Raw genomic sequence first — 19658 nt, forward strand, 5'->3', positions numbered from 1 at the left:
AAGTGCTCGAGGCGTGGCAAGGGACGTCCGCTCCGCAGTCAGTCCCGCAGCCGAGCAGAGAGTCTCCTGCCTGGCTCACCAAACTGACGTGCGGAAAACAGACTCCACGATCAGTGAGATTGTGAAGTAGGTATGTTCATTCAGCGCTGGGCGGCACGGGGGAGTAGTCCCACTAAAGTCATGCACGCCCAACTCAGCAGTTCACCTCAAGTTTATACAGTCAGGTATTACATATTTACAGTACGCCTATACATATGCATGACCTATCCCCACTTCATATTAAAGTTAGCTCTGAGAGGTCATTTCCATAGTCTCCTCCCAACTGCGCCTGCGCAGGGCCTCTTTATGGTGGTTGTCTGGTGGTCACAGAGATGAAGATAGATGACTCCTCTTCGTCACCACTAGTAACCTCTTTCCTCGCGCAGGCTCAGTGATTTCTTGGTATTCACCCAAGCCCCAAGACCAGTCTTGGCTGGCTCTTGGGGCCTGCTCCTGCTTCTTATCAAGGACTGTCTTTACCTCATTGGCTGGTTCTTGGGACCAGCTCTTCTTATCAAGGACTGTCTCTACCTCAGCTAATTTCAACAATGTAAGCACTAAACATCATCTTTCACCCCCCTTTATTATGTCTACTGAGATTCTTTTGACTCCCCTTGTCTCAACAGTGTCCAGTCAGGGTTTGAATATCTCCAAGGATAGAGACTCCACAGCCTCTCTGGGCAACCTGGTCCAGTGTTTACCATGCTAACAGTGCAAAAGTTTTTTTCCTTATGTTTAAATAGAATTTCCTGTATTTCAATTTGTGTCAATTTCCTCTTGTCCTTTCACTGGGTACCACTGTGTAGAGTCTGGCTCTGTCTTCTGTGTACTTTCCTGTCACATATTTATATGCATTGATAATTCCCCTTGAGACTTTTTTCTTGGACACATCTTTCCTTGGACACATCGATGCCAATTAATTGAAAAAAAAGTCTGCTGTTCTTGAAGTGAATGTAAGTTTCATGTTTCAGAACCAGCAGACATATTGATCCAACAATTGAGAAGATCTCCTAAAATAGTTTTATTGTATTGTGAGTTTCTGAATCTTTACCATTTAGTGACAGCTACAAATATGTTCAGAGTATCAACCTCTTATGTCAAATAAGATCATACACCTTCTATTTTGTTTTGTCAGTGACATTAAGGAACAATGTTCACTGTGTAATTCTAAAGGACAGGAAGGCAATAATATGTAGAGAAAAACTTCTCATTTTTGGACCTGAAGATGTTTCATTTTCCTGTGAGGAATACAGCACTAGGAAAAGCAAAGTTACTGCACTGACAAGTTATGAGGAATGGATTTATATTATTTTCATACAGGGAAATAGCATGTATCTCAAAACCAAATGAGTAAACATTAAGTATGGATTTTAACATTAAAATACATGTGTGTTCAAATACACTTTTAATTCTGTTTTATCTGCTCTGCTGCTCTTTTCTTACACAGTTTAATTTATTTTATAGTATGTTCCTCCAGACCTTTGCATCTGTAATTTCGTCCTTGAACAGTCCCTATCTGTCAGAGCTCTTCAAGAAATGCTGGCCAACACAGGGGATAATGCTAGTGAAGGTGTAAGTAAATTGACATCAAAGAATATTACATTTCTGAATATGGATTGTTCTCATTTCTTTCTTTGCTCCAGGATTTTTTAGGAGAGGGGCGTCACGTCATAGCAGGTTCTTCGGTTTTCTGGTTTTCCTAGGAAGACATTATTGCTCCACTACTATACTCATATTCATTTCTCTTTAGTATTGAGGAGCAGATGCAGTTAGTCTTTCAAAATATTTACAAAACCCAGAAACATCATCTTCAGGGATCATTTATTACCATCAGTCCAGAGCTGGATACTGAAAAAGGAATCAGAGAATGCTTGGACTGAGTCTGGCTTTTATGAACCTGAGGAGAGTATATGAGATAGGTTTTGTCTGAAACATAAATCATTGCCATAAAAGCATTACTGTATTATAGTGCTATTTATTAATGGGGAAAGCAAAATAATTTTCTCATCATGTAACTATTCTCTTTATTTGGGTTTCTTAATCTTTTACTATATTAGTACAAGCATACTTACTGGAATGCTTACAGTGTAGTGTAAAGTGACTTTGCAGTAAAGTGAAATGTTGTAACTGTGCTTGCATTTCATATTACTAAAGTTTCAATTGAACTATCACTTCAAATCTAAGATATACTAAGAATGACTGAAAGAGGACTTCCACACTGGAGCGGTCAGGATGTCAAAAAGTCCCTGTGCCCTTTATTATACATTATTTATTATTGACAAAGTTATTTAAGAACTGTATTTTTCATAGAAAGTCTAAGCTATTTGGCAAAAGGTGATGGTCTTATAAGCAAAAATTAAGCCTAATCCAAACCCCAGATACAGATTTACCTGTGTTTTCAATGATCTGTGTGAACAATAATTTTTCAATGATCAGCTGAACCTCTTTGCTAGTTTTTGAGATGAGACAGACTTACCTCTCATCCGTGCACTAATACTTCTGGAAGTTTTAGAAGTTACATTTGCTGTTGCATCTGTGAATGGCTTGTAAGTAGGTAATTTGGGTGAATTGTCTAGTTCTATAGACTTAGGTAGAGCTCGTGTTTCTCTGAAAGTAAATGAAATTGACCTATGGTCTCCACTCTGTTGGCCACTGCTTTGTTATATTCACGTGTATAAGTTTTAGGAATTTAAAATAAAATGTGACATCACCTTTATTGTTTTCTTCTATTCAGAGAACAAATGAAATCTGAAAAAAACTGGAAATGACCCTTTTTAATGTATAGGGTGAAGGATTATTAACAAAGTAATATTAAATAAGAGTTTACAATGTTTATTTGTTATGACAGATTCTGTAATTGCTTTCTGGCACCATGAAAACGACAAACTTGTCTAAATAAAAATCTGCATTTCACTCTCACTTGGAGATAAATTTGGTATTGGTCACATGTACATCTTTTAAAGTTGAGAAAATTCTTGAATTGGTTGCGTGCAATGTCTGTGCATTGATGTTTACTATACCTATCAGATTTTTGCTGCCTGATCAGATCAGCTTGCGCTTATCTTCTATGATGCTGTGCTTTAATTGATTTCCCAGCATAGTCCAAAAGCTTGGGTGGAAAACTTTTATCTTTGATTGCTTTGACCCTAACTCTCCAATTTCAGCTGAATTGAATTGAATTTAACTTTTATTCTCTTAGGAACAGAGCATGATAAAACTCTATGGCTTTACTTATTTTATGAGACTAAATGGCAACTAATTACAATACAAATAATCTGCAGAGCTAGATAGTTTTCATTTTTATTTTATGTAGAATCAGAAAGCTTTTCTTTGTGTATTTTCTTTGAGTTGTAATTTTTCTTTTATTGTACTTACACACAGAGTTAAGACTGTCACATTAAGTAAAAGGAAAAATGAGTGTCTGAGGAAGAAAACAAACAAAAATACAAGTAATCTCAGTATTATCTAAGGAAATTTACTTGAAAATAACATTTCACTATAATATTTTTGGGGATCAAATATAGATTTATGTGAATTTGTTTCATGGTGAGAGATTTCTTTTGATTTCTTTCTGGGATTCATATACTGTGCATGCAGTTTTAGTATTTTCTTACTTTTTCAGTACAATCCTAGAAAATAGAACAATGGGGGGGTGGGGGGGATTCTATGATTTAAGTAAATACCCTAGAAGGGAGAATCAAAAGGGTGTTTTATTTACTTGAGGCTAATTTTTTCACTGTCATATCCATCTATGCAGAAGTAATACATTCAAAATACATCTTTTTTTAAAGACAAAAATGTCTATAGAATAAATTTTTGGTATTTTTTCTCTTGAATTATAACCTGCCATTCATTCTTCAGTCTCTTCATTGTTGTGCAACAATTCACCATTTTTAAAACACTATTTCATTTTATCTATTTGTAAATCAGATGCATCAAAGCACTACTTAAGAATTTGTTACCCAACAGTGAGTCTTGTTTTTCACAGGAAATCTAAGTGTAACTCTGTCTGTGACTGGCTATACAATGACTGCTTATTGAAACTTCTAATAGACTGTATGCTCTAGGTAATAAGGAAAGAAAAAAAAATTGGTTTTGAAAACATTTTTATTTTTTAAAAGTATAAAAGTAAAGGTGGTCAAATATATATTTTAATTTATAAAATTTTATTTTGAAGTCAAACAATTTGCCAAAGCTTTATATCATCCCAATGAAACTAACACTAATGATAGAACTTTTTTTTTTTTTTTTTTAATTGCTGCAAGCATTCAGGGTGACCTATGGAGTCTCTTATTTCTGAAGGAAGAAATTTCACTTTGCAAGATGGCTTCTTAGTTATATAAAATTAGAAAGATATTTAGAATGCTTCTGGATTAAAATTCCTCATTATTTCATGCAGATCAGTAAATATTAAATGACTCAAAACTAGGATTTGCTTTTATCTGAATAACATGGTTGCAGAATTTAAATTTTAAAAAATGAAGGGAAGGTTGCAATTTAAGAATTATTGACAAGAAAGAGTGAAACTTTACAGTTTTATTCTGTCACAATTTTATAATGCCATCTTCAATACCTACCTTTCATTCTATTAAAGAATATTGGTTTTTTTTCTTTGTAAGCTTGTTTCTGTTTTACTTAATGTGTGGAAAACATATCAGTTTAATTAAGAGATATATATATTTAGCACATGAAGTACCACGGTATGCAAACCATATTTATATAGAAATGTATGTATGCATGCATAGAAGGGGCATTCTTACTGTCTGTTTTGTGCTCTTTTAATCCTCTAAGTTAGGTGCAGTTCAGCAGGCTAAAATCATGAGATGTGTTTTGTATTATAATTGACGGTTAGTGGTCATAAGTCTATAGGAGTGCAGTTTGGGATTAACTACAGAAAGTATCTTAAAATGCCCTAAGGTATTGTATACATTGTGAACACTGTTTGCATAGTATACATGGTGGAATAAAGTAATTTCTAATGAGAAATTTTCTTATGTGTTAAGAGAATTGTTGCACATTCATATATTTAATACTCCAAACTTCAGTGATAGTAGTCCAGTAGGCCTCCATCAGGTTGTTTTTCAAATGCATGAAACCAATGATTTTTATTATTTTATTTACTATTAAAAAATTTCTTTCATAATATAGTATTAAAATTAAACTATTGTAGTAAGTGATACATCAGCATAAATAGCAAAATAGAGTAACTTCGTATATTGAGATATTCTTGAATATGTCTCAGGAATTAACTCTTTTATACCAAATTGGGAAAACATCTAAACAGTGTATAGACTAAATGATATAACCATGAAATTATCGGATACAAATTTTAGTCTTTACCATAATAAACAGTTATTATTATAGTTTATAAATCAAAATCCCTTAAATATTTTCTATCTTTTTTATATCTTAAAAATTAAGAGATAAATATGATAGTGAAATAACAAATTGGCTTCTATTCCAAAAATATGTCAGCTTGAAAAGAGAAAGGGAAATAAATTGATGTCTTATGATCACTCATTGTTTTAATTCCATATTAATTTGTCATTCTTTTACCTTTCTTGTTAAATTGCATGGGGATGAGATATGCTGTAGAAACATGTGCTGTGTATTATATGCACTCAGACTTCAGTATTTCAGTTAACGTTTTCTCATCACATAGAATCATTTAGGTTGGAAAAGACCTTCAAGATCATCAAGTCCAACCATCAACTATGTCCACTAAACCATGTTATGGAGTACCTCGTCTACGTGCTTTTTGAATACCTCCAGGGATGGTGACTTCACCACTTCCCTGGGCAGCCTATTCCAATGGCTGACAACCCTCTCAGTAAAAAATTTTTTCCTAAGATCCAACATAATCCTCCCCTGCCATAACTTGAGGCCATTTCCTCTCGTCCTATCTCCAGCCACCTGACAGAAGAGACCAGCACCCACCTCACTACAACCCCCCTTCAGGTAGTTGTAGAGAGCGATAAGGTCTCCCCTCAGCCTCCTCTTCTCCGGACTAAACAACCCCAGTTCCCTCACCTGCTCCTCATAAGACTTGTGCTCCAGGCCCCTCACCAACTTGGTTGCCCTTCTCTGGACACGCTCCAGCACCTCAATGTCTTTCTTGTAGTGAGGGGCCCAAAAAAATGGTGGCAGCTCAAGGGGGTAGTCACATGGTGCTGTGTGATTCACAGGTATTAAATTCTTCCTTAATTTTTACTTTTTGAGACGTAGAAGAACGTTTATTTTTCTCTGTAACTTGGCAGCAGGATAACCACAACCTAATGTCTCATTCAGCATTCCAGGTCTTTAACTGGCCCATGTCGTGGCACAGCTCAGGGAAACCGGAGTTCTGCTCTGTCACCTCTGATCTTGCAATGTCAGCCTTTGCATACATGATTTTCAGACCTCGTTGCTACTGACCTCTTGTTTTCCACTGTTTTTTCCAGGTTAAAGTGTAATTTTTGATTTTTTCAATTACATTGCTTTCTAGAAAATGGAACTCTTCATGAAAAAAGCATTTGCTTAGAGAAAGTAAGATTGATTTAAAAACTTCTAGGACTCCTAAGCCGTAACACAATTTTTAGTATTTCAAAAATATTTACGCCAAAACTTAGCCAGAAGATATAATATGAGATTAGTAGTAATACATGAATATTTATATTTGGGATTGGCAGTAGAGGACAAATAATCTCTTCAGTAAAAATGATTGCACTGTTGCTTTGGGGGCAGTGGATAACAAAAAAGAAAATGTAGTCTGTTGTGCCATACTTATTTCGAAACTACCATCTATCGGGGAAATTGTAATGCTAACACAGCAGTTCATATAAATAGGAAAGGCGAAAGAAAAAATGAAAACCTGAACAATAATGGAAGAAACTTTCTGGACCACTGTCGTGGTTTAACCCCAGCCAGCAACTAAGCACCACGCGGCCACTCACTCACTTCCCCTCCGCCCCCAGTGGGATGGGGGAGAAAATTGGGAAAAGGAGTAAAACTCGTGGGTTGAGATAAGAACAGTTTGATAGAGCAGAAAAGAATAAGAAACTAATAATGGTAACACTAATAAAATGGTAATAGTAATAATACAAGGATTAGAATACACAAGTGATGCACAGTGCAATTGCTCACCACCCACTGATCGACACTGTTAGTCCCCGAGTGGCGATCTCCTGCCCCCACTCCCCCCAGTTTCTATAGTAGATGTGACGTCACATGGTATGGAATACTCAGTTTGCCAGTTTGGGTCAGGTGCCCTGGCTGTGTCCTGTGCCAACTTCTTGTGTCCCTCCAGCTTTCTCACTGGCTGGGCATCAGAAGCTGAAAAATCCTTGACTGTAGACTAAACACTACTTAGCAACAACTGAAAACATCAGTGTTGTCAACATTCTTCTCATACTGAACTCAAAAACATAGCACTGTACCAGCTACTAGGAAGACAATTAACTCTATCCCAGCTGAAACCAGGACAACCACAAGGATTTGTTACAATCAGAGGTGGACTCTTAATTAGCTTCTGTCAACAAGCTGTTTGTAAAATGGATGGGTTATTTTTTAAGTTGCAATTAACTGATTCTGTTTTGAGACACGTCATAACTACCGATCAAGTTAAATATTTTGTATTATGAGACACTATCTTTGGCACCATGAAAGCAAATTGATATGGTAATAACTATTTCTAAACTAGATTTCCAAAAAAGATATTTCTGAGATGATTAGTACAAAATGCTGTCTTTTAATAGTTGTTATATACGTTGAGAAAAATGACAGCATGAAACGTAGGAATGCACATCTTAAAATGTTCATTTACATTCTGTTCTCAGTACAAAGTCATTGCTAAGAATAGAATTTGGCCTCATATAATTAACATTAATCTTTTATTGGTTTCACCAGTCTATCATTCCATTGAATGGTTTGCTTTCCATACTAAATTTAGTTTGGAATAGAGTTGTGCTGTTAGTTTCAGATTTTTCTAGAGGAAGAACATAGCTTATTTGAATTATATTTTTTTTTTAGATGAGTCAGCCTTAAAATTACAAGTGATTCACTTAAAAGCTTTCAGTAAAAAAATAGCATGAGGTGTTTTATTGCTTGTTCTTAGTATACATATATAAGTTACAAACCGGCTACGTGTAATTTTCTTTTGACAACTTTTCTGTAATTATAGTTTATTTTGCTGTTAAGGTTTTCCTTGTTGCTTAAAAAAAAGTTTTAATTTATAAAACAGTTATTATATACACTGTTACGTGATGTTTTTCTGTTTTTCTTCCCCAAGCAGTGATAAGTTCCTCTGGGATATAGTATTAAAACCATTTTTTATGGATGACATATTTTGAAGGAGGTCTTAGAATTTTTTTGTTCATTGTTTCTGATCAGCCTTCTATAATGATATCTGAAAGTATGCTGTGTTCTCTGAATGACCAGCGAAAACTATCCTATATTTGTCTCCAGCTTTTTCCAATTTTCTATGTAGATCCAAAAATCATTATCCAGGAGTTTGTGGTGGTTTGGTTTTTTGTTTGGTTTTTTTTCTGTTTGTTTTGTGTTGTTTTTTTTTTAACTTTGCTACTGGGTATACTGAGAAATTTTACATGATTATACGGATCATATTGTGAAAGAGATTATACATGGTATCCATATAATTCTGAGAAATTTCTCAATAAAATCTACTACATAAAATTACATAGGACTCTCTACGGTCTATTAACAGCATTAAGTTCCAGCATAAGCAGGTCCCAAATCCCTATTTGTTAATGTCTTTGTTATTAGCTAGAAAAATAGAAGCAGGATTTTTATTGTATTGCAGTTGCAATAAAAGACCTCTGCTGAATTGCTTTTAGGTTTTTATTCTTTCTGTTTGGACAAATAAAATTTCATTTTTAATCCTTTGAATTAGTATTAAGTATTCTTTATGTCGAGCTACAGAATGTAGTAGTTTCCACAGCTTGATATCTTCTAAGGTGGGGTTCTTTACAACACAAGTTGTACATAGCTTGTAAACCTATTGACCTTATTGGTGATTTAACTAATATATTGTTCATAGAGTGCAAAATCATTTGCCTACACATGTATAACTGTTATTTGAGTTCTGGGAACTACCTCTAATTATCTTGGTCCCTTCCACGTGAATCCAAGGAACAGAACTGACCTTAAAGGCAGTCCTTTCTAGCAATATGTAACATACTAGAGACGATCCCTGTTCTGAAGTTATATTTTGGCGAATCATCTGTCATATTTAATGATTGCCTAAATATACCTGAAACAAGAAGACCATAAAGTAAATGCTCTTTTAAATGGAAAAAAGCTCTGTGTGTGTGTGAGAACAGTTTCAAGCAATTTTATGAGAAGTTAGTTATTCGTAAATCAGCAATTTCTAACTTGTTATCAGGATCTTGATGTTAGACCTTTTATTATTTGAGATGATAATATTTGAGGTAACTCAAGACTTACCAGGTGCAAATGTTATGATCTGGACTGAGATAAAAAAGTGAAGTATAATGTTGCCCACCATAGTATAATTAGTATTAAGATTAATCATGATATCCATAATTCTGCAAAATTTGGAGATTACTTTCTTGGGGAAGTGCTTCATACAACCTGGGATCAAGAATCTAAAAAAAAATATCCAGTTTTGGTGGAGAGCACCACAATAAATCAGGAATTTAATTTCTTGGTCATATTTATTTAAATTTGAATAGGCTTGTTATTTATAAATAACTACTAAATAAGATGATAGATGCAGGTGAGAGAGGCAGACTTGAAAACCTAAAAAGCTGTTTGTCTGTTGTTCCATAGGTAACTTGTTAAGATTTTTCCCTTGAAATTTTTTTTTTTTTTGGTCACGAAAAGGAGGTCAAAAGATGTGTGCCAAATTCTCTAAAGGAAATGTATGGAGAACCCAGTTTTGCGTCTCCCTGATCTTGTCATAAAATTCCATATTCAAAACTAATTCAAAACGAATTCAAAACTCTGCTTTGTTGAAATTATGGATGCAGTTGCTTTAATGAATCTGGTAAATGCTTAAGATAACATTAATCCTAGCAAGTAGATATCCTTAGTATGTGCTTAAACCATTCTGGGCATTAGGTGCATTTTTCCTCTTTCGAATTTCAGCTTGTGTATATGTATGTATACTTACTTTATTATTATTTTTTTAATGCCTCTGAAAAGTTTATAAGAAAGGTAAGTAGTATCTTATTTAATTGAAAACTTTTTTTTGAAAATGCTATGTTTTTACTTTATTATAATAAAAAATTAGGTCACAATAAGAGCCTTTGATCAAGAACAGTATTTGTTCCCTTGGCAGATATTTGGCTATTGCTGTAGCTGCTTCATTATCGTGATCTTTGCCCAGCATATGCATTTCATAATTTGTTTGAATATTTGTACTTATTACTTGAACTGTAGTAGCTCTTCTTATTGTTACATAATTCTGATGGTAGTCCACGCAGTGCAGTGGAGTTCTGACCTTCTCTGTCATGTTGTGTAGGCAGCTCAAGGGGGTGGTCACAGAACCCTGCTGTATGGCCATGCTATACTACTTCGACATTCGTTTAGTGAAATGGTAAGTGAAAGAGGACTTTCACAGAATGAGTAACATGAGACTCAAATAAATGTCTTTTTATTAAAATAAAAAAATAGATAAATTTTGAAGAATGTTCTAAGTTCTCTTTTGCACTAGATAAAAAATTTTAATAGCTTATGGTGTCTCAACACAATGGAAGTGGCCCTTATATTTTAAATTCAGATTCTTCAATCCATTTCACTCAGAAATGTAGCTGAAAAGCTCTTTTAGCCGTGGATTTTTTCTGGGTCCTTAAAGAATCCATTTTAATGATAATTCCTTTAGCAAGTTATTGCTATTGCAAATGAATTTGTTGTGATATGTGTTATTTTTTCCATCCCATTTTATAAAATAAGGTATTGCTTTTAACATCCCATAGTTCCCAGAGACTATGCCCACAAACATGCTGTCTTCAGGCTACCTTGCATAAATTTTGTGTCACTACATTGTATAACTGGAAAATTTTAACTGTTCAGGATCTTTGACTTATTAGGGCCCATGCAAATATACCTGATAGGAGGTTGAAGAAATGAGAAGTCAAGAAAACATCTTCCCTCCTTTTTCCTGTACTAGAAGACTCTACATTAGTCTTTAAACTCCGGTATTTATGTTTATGAACCATACAAATTGTAGTTGCCTTGGTATACCAGAGTTGCAAGTATGATGACTGCCTTTTGGTATGTTTGCTATGTTTTCATGAAGCAAACTTACTACAGTAATGCTGTAATAAGATGTTTGCCTGTTCTTATCTGATCAACTATGTGAAATTTTGGAAGGCAGGAGCTAAATTGCACAGAGAAGTATGTGCTGAAGAGGAAAAGGATTTTGATGTTCTAAAGTCAGGAAGAGCTTGTATACAGATAACATGCTTAACTAATTTTAAAAAAATAAACACAGGCTGATGGTAAGATGGAGTAATGTGAATGTATTAATTTGGCATGTGTGTTAATGGATACTGTTGGGCTTTTATTTCAATAACTACTCTGTTTTGCAGTATTTGACATGTTTAACATCATCAAGATCCCAGACGGATAAACTTGCATTTGATGTGGGACTACGAGAAAATGCAGCAGGTATGCCAAGGAAAATGTCACGCATTTCTGTTTTTAGAAGAGGCGTTGAGATTAATGACACTGTAAGCTTATGAATGTTGTGTTTATGTGTTCATTAGAAATAAGATGACAAAGTAGATGATGACTGTCAATACTGATGACTTAGTGCCTTGCAATTAAACTGAGTTACCACAACTGCAATAAGACTGGTGAAAACGGTCAAAGTAAAAAAACTTCTGTTGAATAAAATAAATTCGAAGCAGTTGTCTTCTATTTGTGTGGCTTGTCACTTTCAATAGAAATAGAGTACAGAAAAGCCATATATTGGTGCATTCACAATATACATTGTAACCATGCAACAAAAGAAGTATGTAACTTGTAATGCAGGAAAACAGGAAAAAATGTAATGAGCACATTGCTAAAAGAGCTGAAGAAAAATAAAAGCATAAAATGGAGTAATATGATAGTGGGACAGAGTGGAAGAGATATGACACAAACAAGAAATGACGAGAAAGCTTTAAAATCTAATCAATAGATTTCTGGGAATACTGCCAGTAACAGTGCTGCTAATAGAAATATAGAAAAAAAAAAAAAAAAGTGCTTCCATGAATTCACATATAAATTATGAGATGCCACTGGGAGCTATGTTAAATTAATTTAAAAGCAACTCAGCCACAAAGAGCCACAAATAGGTTGATATGCTGCTGTATACATAGTGTTAAAGGTTACTGAAAGTGATGAGTACTCATCAGAAAGTAACAGGTGACCCTATAGTACCCAGGCACAGACATATATGTTGAAGGGAAAATCTAAGTACCTATATACACACCTCATTAATGTGAAGCTTCAAATAAAGAAATGCTAGTTGTATTAATATAAAACCTGTGATTTCTGTTGTTTTGTCATTATTTTGAAAATAAATTAAAATAACAATAAACTAACTGATGATGGAGAGGCACTGCCAATGTAGCTGTTAAAATGTTTGTGAACTATGTTCTTCGAAAATTTCTTTTCAGGTGACTCTGATTATCTACATGACCTTCTGTTTTGAATGAGTGAAGTTTGTCTTTCAGTTGTTTGTAGCCATAGAGAAGGTGGTCTCACAGATATCAGCAGCCTATTACTTGATTGTACCTTTGGTTGCTGCCTTAGATGGAGACCATTTTCTTTAGGCATGTTGATTAAAGGAATGTATGTGTTCTCTCTCTCTGAAAATAGTTTCAGTGAAATATGTCTTTATAATTTCATAGTTTTTTTCAGAGTTGTTGTGCATGTGCCTGCTTCTGCCCATGAGGTTTTGTAACTAATATCTGTAGTTGTCTCATAATGGTATTTGCTTAACTGTATATATACAAAAAGGCCCTATGTACACATAGGCATGATATAAAAAGCAACACATAAAACCAATGCTTAGATGTGTTTCTGCACAAAGGATTTTGATAACTACTGCATGCTTGTAAACCTCATAAACTGACCATGATGATATCACTTCCCTTTGTCCTACTCCCCCCCTCCCCTCCCCACCCCCCGAAACTGTCCTATTGAATCAATTGCAGCTGCAGGAAGTATTTTTTGCCTAGCAGGTATTGAGTGAAAAGCCACTGGATATCTTAAATTATTCCCTTTTAAAGATTTAACACTTTACAGTTTTAGTGATGTAACTTTTATTTATTGTTTTCTTTATAATTAGTTTCATAACTTTCAAATTTTGTTTTAAGGAGGTTTTACATGAAACTTCTTAGTTGACCAAACAGATTTTTGTGCTTTATCTTATGTTACCAATTTTGTGTTTGTTTCATTTTCTTCCACTTTGTATTGCCCAGTAAGAAAGCTGTATTCAATTTGTTTTCTTCAGGGTCTTAACTAAACTAAACTAAACTTGCGGTGAATAGGGTGAAATCCAGTTGGTGGCAGGTCACAAGTGATGTTCCCCAAGGCTTGGTGTTGGGCCCCATTCTGTTTCATATCTTTATCAATGATTTGGACGAGGGGATCGAGTGGACCCTCAGCAAGTTTGCAGATGACGCCAAGTTGGGAGGCAGGGTTGATCTGCTTGAGGGTAGGAATGCTCTACAGAGAGATCTGGACAGGCTGGATCGATGGGCTGAGGCCAATTGTATGAAGTTCAACAAGGCCAAGTGCCAGGTCCTGCACTTCAGTCACAACAACCCCATGCAGCGCTACAGGCTTGGGGAAGAGAGGCTGGAAAGCTGTCCGGCAGAGAAAGACCTGGGTGTGCTGGTTGACGACCGGCTGAATATGAGCCGGCAGTGTGCCCAGGTGGCCAAGAAGGCCAACGGCATCCTGGCTTGTATCAGAAATAGTCTGGTCAGCAGGAGCAGGGAGGTGATTGTTCCCCTGTACTGGGCACTGGTGAGGCCGCACCTTGAGTCCTGTGTTCAGTTTTGGGCCCCTCACTACAAGAAAGACATTGAGGTGCTAGAGTGTGTCCAGAGAAGGGCAACCAAGTTGGTGAGGGGCCTGGAGCACAAGTCTTATGAGGAGCAGGTGAGGGAACTGGGGTTGTTTAGCCTGGAGAAGAGGAGGCTGAGGGGAGACCTTATCGCTCTCTACAGCTACCTGAAGGGGGGTTGTAGTGAGGTGGGTGCTGGTCTCTTCTGTCAGGTGGCTGGAGATAGGACGAGAGGAAATGGCCTCAAGTTGTGGCAGGGGAGGATTATGTTGGATCTTGGGAAAAAATTTTTTACTGAGAGGGTTGTCAGCCATTGGAATAGGCTGCCCAGGGAAGTGGTGAAGTCACCATCCCTGGAGGTATTCAAAAAGCACGTAGACGAGGTACTCCATAACATGGTTTAGTGGACATAGTTGATGGTTGGACTTGATGATCTTGAAGGTCTTTTCCAACCTAAATGATTCTATGATTCTAAATCCTGAAGGGTGTGAAATTGTGGAATGAATAGGGTGAGCTACTTGGAATCAGGCTGTATGTATGAGTGCAAAGTAATCTGGAATCTTGTATTTAATGTATAGGAAATGTTCTATAGTTGTCAACCTTAGGCTTGGCTATCCTGTAGTCACATGGTCTGTAGTGCTAATGGAATTGCTCCCAGAACTGATATTTGTAGTGTAGCAATATTGTAAAGTTAATGGAGTATTTGTTTCAAAATTCTGTATTCTACAACATAAATGCAGCTTAGAGTGGAAACGATACAGAAGATTGTGAATTAAATATGAACATTATGCAAAAGAAGACATAAAAGGCGATAATTAAGACTGAGGTAGCTCTCAGCAATTTACTGGCAGTGAGAGCCTTGAAAGAGGGCAGTTTTGAGCAGTGTTTTTTAAGTGGTTAGTTGCTTTAAAAAAATACATGAAAAGAGAAATATCAGTTTCAGTGATGACAAAGAAAAAATTCAAGTGGATTGAAAAGAGGAATGAGGTGGTTTTAGAAGGTGAATGTTTTATAAGATGCAATTCTTTATTGTGTTATTTCAATGTTGTATAAAGGTATCTGTAAATTTCCTGGGAGTTGTCTGTTTTGTGTACCTTTGTTAAATATCTCTGTCCTTTAGGTGAGGCATGCTGGTGGACAATACACCCTGCTTCTAAACAAAGGTCAGAAGGAGAAAAAGTTCGAATCGGTGATGATCTTATCCTGGTCAGTGTGTCCTCTGAAAGATACCTGGTAGGTTTGTATGTTTAGCAAGTGGACACGTGGTGGGAAAAATACAAAGTGCTGTGAGGAGTTGGGGAAAATGGTTGAGATTCTTATGAATGAATTTTTTTCTTATCTAGGAAATAATGCCTGGTTGTAATGCACTTTTTTTTCTCAGCGGAAGGTTTTCCTCTGCTAGAACAAGACTGTTTCCATGCTTTTATCCTGAGGTGTACTTCAGCATTCTCCATCTTGGGAGGCGTTTATTTCTGTAACTGTGGAAGATTTCTAAGCTGCAGCTGAAGTCTGCTGATTAGATTTAGAAAAGAGTTCATTTTAAAAGCAAGTGACTACTCATTTTTAAAGAATATTTGTATATTTACTTTATTATGTATTTCTATTTTTTTGCAAAATTAATATACTAAATATTTGTAAGTGCATAAATTTCACTGTTTCCTGTTACTGTTGTCTTTCAGCATCTCTCCATGTCAAATGGAAGTATTCAGGTGGATGCCTCCTTTATGCAGACGCTATGGAATGTACATCCTACGTGCTCAGGAAGCAATATTACAGAAGGTTTGTAATTTTTTTTATTTAGAAAAGTATATATTTTAGATGACTTTGTATTGCTTTTAATGAAGAGTGAAAATGAAGAAAAAAACACCCTTAGAAAATCAAACCAAGGAGCTTAATGAAAATAAAGAAAATTAGCGTAGGAGAGAAGAATAACAGAAGGGAAGATGGGGAAATACAGATACATTAGCCAGATTAACTGAAGAAAAGCTATATAACTGCTGTGACTTTAGAATAGCAAAGCATGAAAAGCTGTATGAGAAATGAAGACTGAGAGTGCAACAGATCAGTTTCTTGTCTTCAGTTTAATTTTGGGGAGTAGGAGCTGCAAAATAACTAAAGCTGGTAAACTCCAGATTCTGTATAGGATTTTCAATCACCCTGTAACAGATATAACAGAAGAGAGATAAAGGTACATGCAAAATGGAAAGCAGGTTTCTTATAATTCCTATTCAGTCTCTTAGATGTGTTTTTTAAGGATATTTGCTCAATATCCTTTCTGGATCTCACAGCCATGCTTTCTTATTGTGTCTCTGTAATAGTCAATAAAAATGAGCTCTCTAAACGCACCCTCTTAATCAGCCTTAAATCCCACACCACAGGGTCAGGATTTCTTTCTTGGTATTTGACTGCATTTCACAACCATGCTTGAGAAGCTTTACCTTATTCTGTTTGAGAAATGTCTTGTTCTGTAATGAAAGACTCATCTACTCAGTATTGCTCCTTATTTCAATGCCATACTGTCATTAACACTGTCATAACAAGCATTGTACTTTCCCTCTGCTGTTCTCTGTTTGAAGTGTCAGCCTTCCACGTTAGCCAATGGTAAATGTCTTAAGTCAGGACCATTTTGTATCACTTGGCCCTAAAACTAATCATGATGTGATAATATACAGGCTCATAGGAAAAAATGGAGCTATAAGGGACCTGAAAGAGACATTGCATTTCCCTGGGATCAGCTAGACTAAGTCTTGATAGAACTAGACTACCCTGTTCCTAAAGACTAACAGTCACTAGGCTTATCTGAACTATGGTCGGGTCCTTCTAACCCCAAGTGGTTTAAATCAGCATCCCACAGTGTTTCTGTGCACTGGCCCGTTATAAGCTTGTCTCAGAGTGTTTGTAGGTTTTCATTTTAAGAGCACATGGGATATGGATTTTCCTTGTGATACTTTCTGATTGCTTTCTGTTGCAAGAAGTGTATTATGCTGGAGCCGTATATATATAAATGGCTGGCTGGTCCCCTGCCATCATGGGTCATAAATAGAATAGACGTTAACTCTGGAGAAGTCCCCGTGTTCTTAGGTTTCACAGGTGAAACAAAACCAAGCAAACAGAAAAGCCATCGTATAGTAAAATTAAAAACTTGTAACAGATGACAAACGTAATGAGCTACATGGAGAGATCATGGAAGATCAGTGGTATATTTCTGTATTAGCAGGGGTTTGGCAGGTAAATTTCCTAAGTGCTTACAGAATCACAGAGTGGTTGAGGTTGGAAGGAACCTGGTCTAATCCCCTGCTCAAGCAGGACCTCCTAGAACAGGTTGCCCGGGACCATGTCAAGGTGGCTTTTGAGTATCTCCAAGGAGGCAGATTCCACAACTTCTCTGGGCAACCTGTGCCAGTGCTCAGGCACCCTCACAGTGAAAAAGTGTTTTCTGATGTTCATAGGGACCCTTTTGTGTTTCAGTTTGTGCCCATTGCCTCTGGTCCTGTCACTGGGCACCACTGAAAAGAGCCTGACTCTGTCCTCTTTACATTGATGAGAACCCCCCAGAGCCTTCTCTTCTCTAGCTCAAACAGTCCCTTGTTCTCTCAGCCTTTTCTCATGTGTGAGATGCACCAGTCTCTTAATCATCTTGGTGGCCCTTTGCTGTACTTGGAACTGTTGTAGCTCAGAATTGGACACATAATCCAAAATCGCATAATCAAAGAAGAAAAAAAAAAAAAGAAGTTAGGGTAGGGTAAGCAAAGAAGTAGGTTTTCTGTGTGTCATTTTTTTCCCAACCACTTAGGCTTAGGTTTAGCTGTATATACACTTCTCAGAATGGTTTACATGAGGGGTGATCATATGTCAAAAGACTTAGCAGCCTTGCTCAAGTTGAATGCACAGACTGAGAAAGTAGGATTTCCTGAGTCTAAAATTGGACTGGAAGTCAGACAACATACGTTTTGTGATGTTTGAAGTACTTTGATGGAACATAAATACCAGGAAAGTTAGGTTGTGGTTGGTTGGTTTTTTTGTTGTTCTTTCTTCATTCTTTCTTTGCTTTTACCTTTGTATTAATTTGCAATGGGATAGGTGCCAGTTATTGTTTTCCTAATTTACAAATTTATATTGAATCAGCCACACAGTATGAAAGTTTCCTTCTACCCTTCCTCCTTTATGTGTGTTTGTTCTTTTAAAAGGCATTAATTTCACTTACAAGGTCAGAACAGTTTGGACTGAGGGTCTGATGAATCATTCTCATCCTACACCATTTTTTTTCTTTTCTTTTTTTCTGTGAGGCAAAGTGCCTGGTTTTGACCTGTAGTCTTTGTGTTAAATGGGTCGGAAAGTTAGCTTCTATTAGACTTAATCTTCAGAACTGCTAAGTATTTTTCTGTCCTCTGTCTCCTGCTGCTGCTGTGCAATTTTGATTTTGACACAAATTATAAATGTCAGAACAAACTGATGAATTCATGAAATTATTTTGTATTGAGAAATTGTATTAAGGGCAGGGAACCTGTGGTATTATATATTTGATTTGGCTTTTACCTAAAGCATTCAATTTTCATAACAGTAATTATTGTAAAAGTTTTTATTTTCCTTTTCTGTCCCAGAATCCTAATTTGATTTTTAAATGTTAAATGATTGCTTCCTTTTTGTCTTCATTTTCAGAAGAAAGACTTTTAACTGAAAAAGATATTAAAAAATAATATGTTGTCATACTAAATTTGTTGTTCTTGCTGAATTGCAGTTGTGAGTGAAAACTTGGAAAACAGATTTCACCTAGGTCTTTTGAATGTTTTAAAATTTTTTTGAGGGTGTTATTTTCATATTGTCAATGTTTAAGCTAATGAGTAAATATCTTCTACAGGATATCTTCTTGGTGGGCATGTAGTACGTTTGTTCCATGGCCATGATGAGTGTTTGACAATTCCATCTACAGATCAGAATGATTCACAGCAGAAGTAAGTAGTGGTGCATTTTTATACATTTCCTTCTCTCAAAAAAAGAAATAGATTGTTGGTTGTCAGTTGAATTTGAGGTTAGATAGGTTAGACACTCTTTACAGCAATCTTTAATTAGGCAGTGACATTGTTACAAGAAGTTGAGAGTACTAAGTAGAAAATCATTCATGAGTTTTTTTTATTGCTGAAATTCAAGTAATTGATTTCCACTGATATTTCCAGCCTGTTTTGTTGTTTGTCTTTAATGTGTATTACTATAAGCAGAGGTAAGCAAGCATTAGCAGGGAAGATGGTAATTTAAAAAAAAAAAAAAAAACCTAAAAAAAATCTCTGAAAGTTTGGCCTCTACAATGACTATCATATTTTATATATTTTGCACCTTTTTGCAAGTTCTTGCTCTCTCAAATTTGATTAATATGTTAAGATAATTAAATCATATTAGCTAAATCAATTTGTATTAAACTTAAATCTACAGTTGTTATATATTATGTTGATTTATTATTTGAATTTAACTTTGCATTTTGCTGATAATCAAAAGCACAGCAAGCTAATAATTTTGATACACAAAAACCCCAGTATTAAAAATCATATCCAACAAATAAGGTCTCTATACCCACTGTGGCAAATACCACGAGTAACATTCAGTT

General features: G+C 35.7%; 1 protein-coding gene across 1 annotated transcript in view; it reads left to right on the forward strand.

Moving 5' to 3' along the window:
* RYR3 (ryanodine receptor 3) overlaps positions 1 to 19658 on the forward strand; it is a 253363-nt gene that overhangs the window by 62883 nt on the left and 170822 nt on the right. The window contains exons 3-8 of the mRNA XM_049825231.1: positions 1504 to 1611; positions 10520 to 10594; positions 11589 to 11667; positions 15180 to 15292; positions 15739 to 15838; positions 18918 to 19011. Of these exons, the coding sequence (XP_049681188.1) occupies positions 1504 to 1611; positions 10520 to 10594; positions 11589 to 11667; positions 15180 to 15292; positions 15739 to 15838; positions 18918 to 19011 (569 nt within the window). The remainder of the gene's footprint in view (positions 1 to 1503; positions 1612 to 10519; positions 10595 to 11588; positions 11668 to 15179; positions 15293 to 15738; positions 15839 to 18917; positions 19012 to 19658) is intronic.

Source organism: Accipiter gentilis, chromosome 22 (genome assembly GCF_929443795.1).
Source record: "Accipiter gentilis chromosome 22, bAccGen1.1, whole genome shotgun sequence".
Classification (NCBI taxonomy): domain Eukaryota; kingdom Metazoa; phylum Chordata; class Aves; order Accipitriformes; family Accipitridae; genus Astur; species Astur gentilis.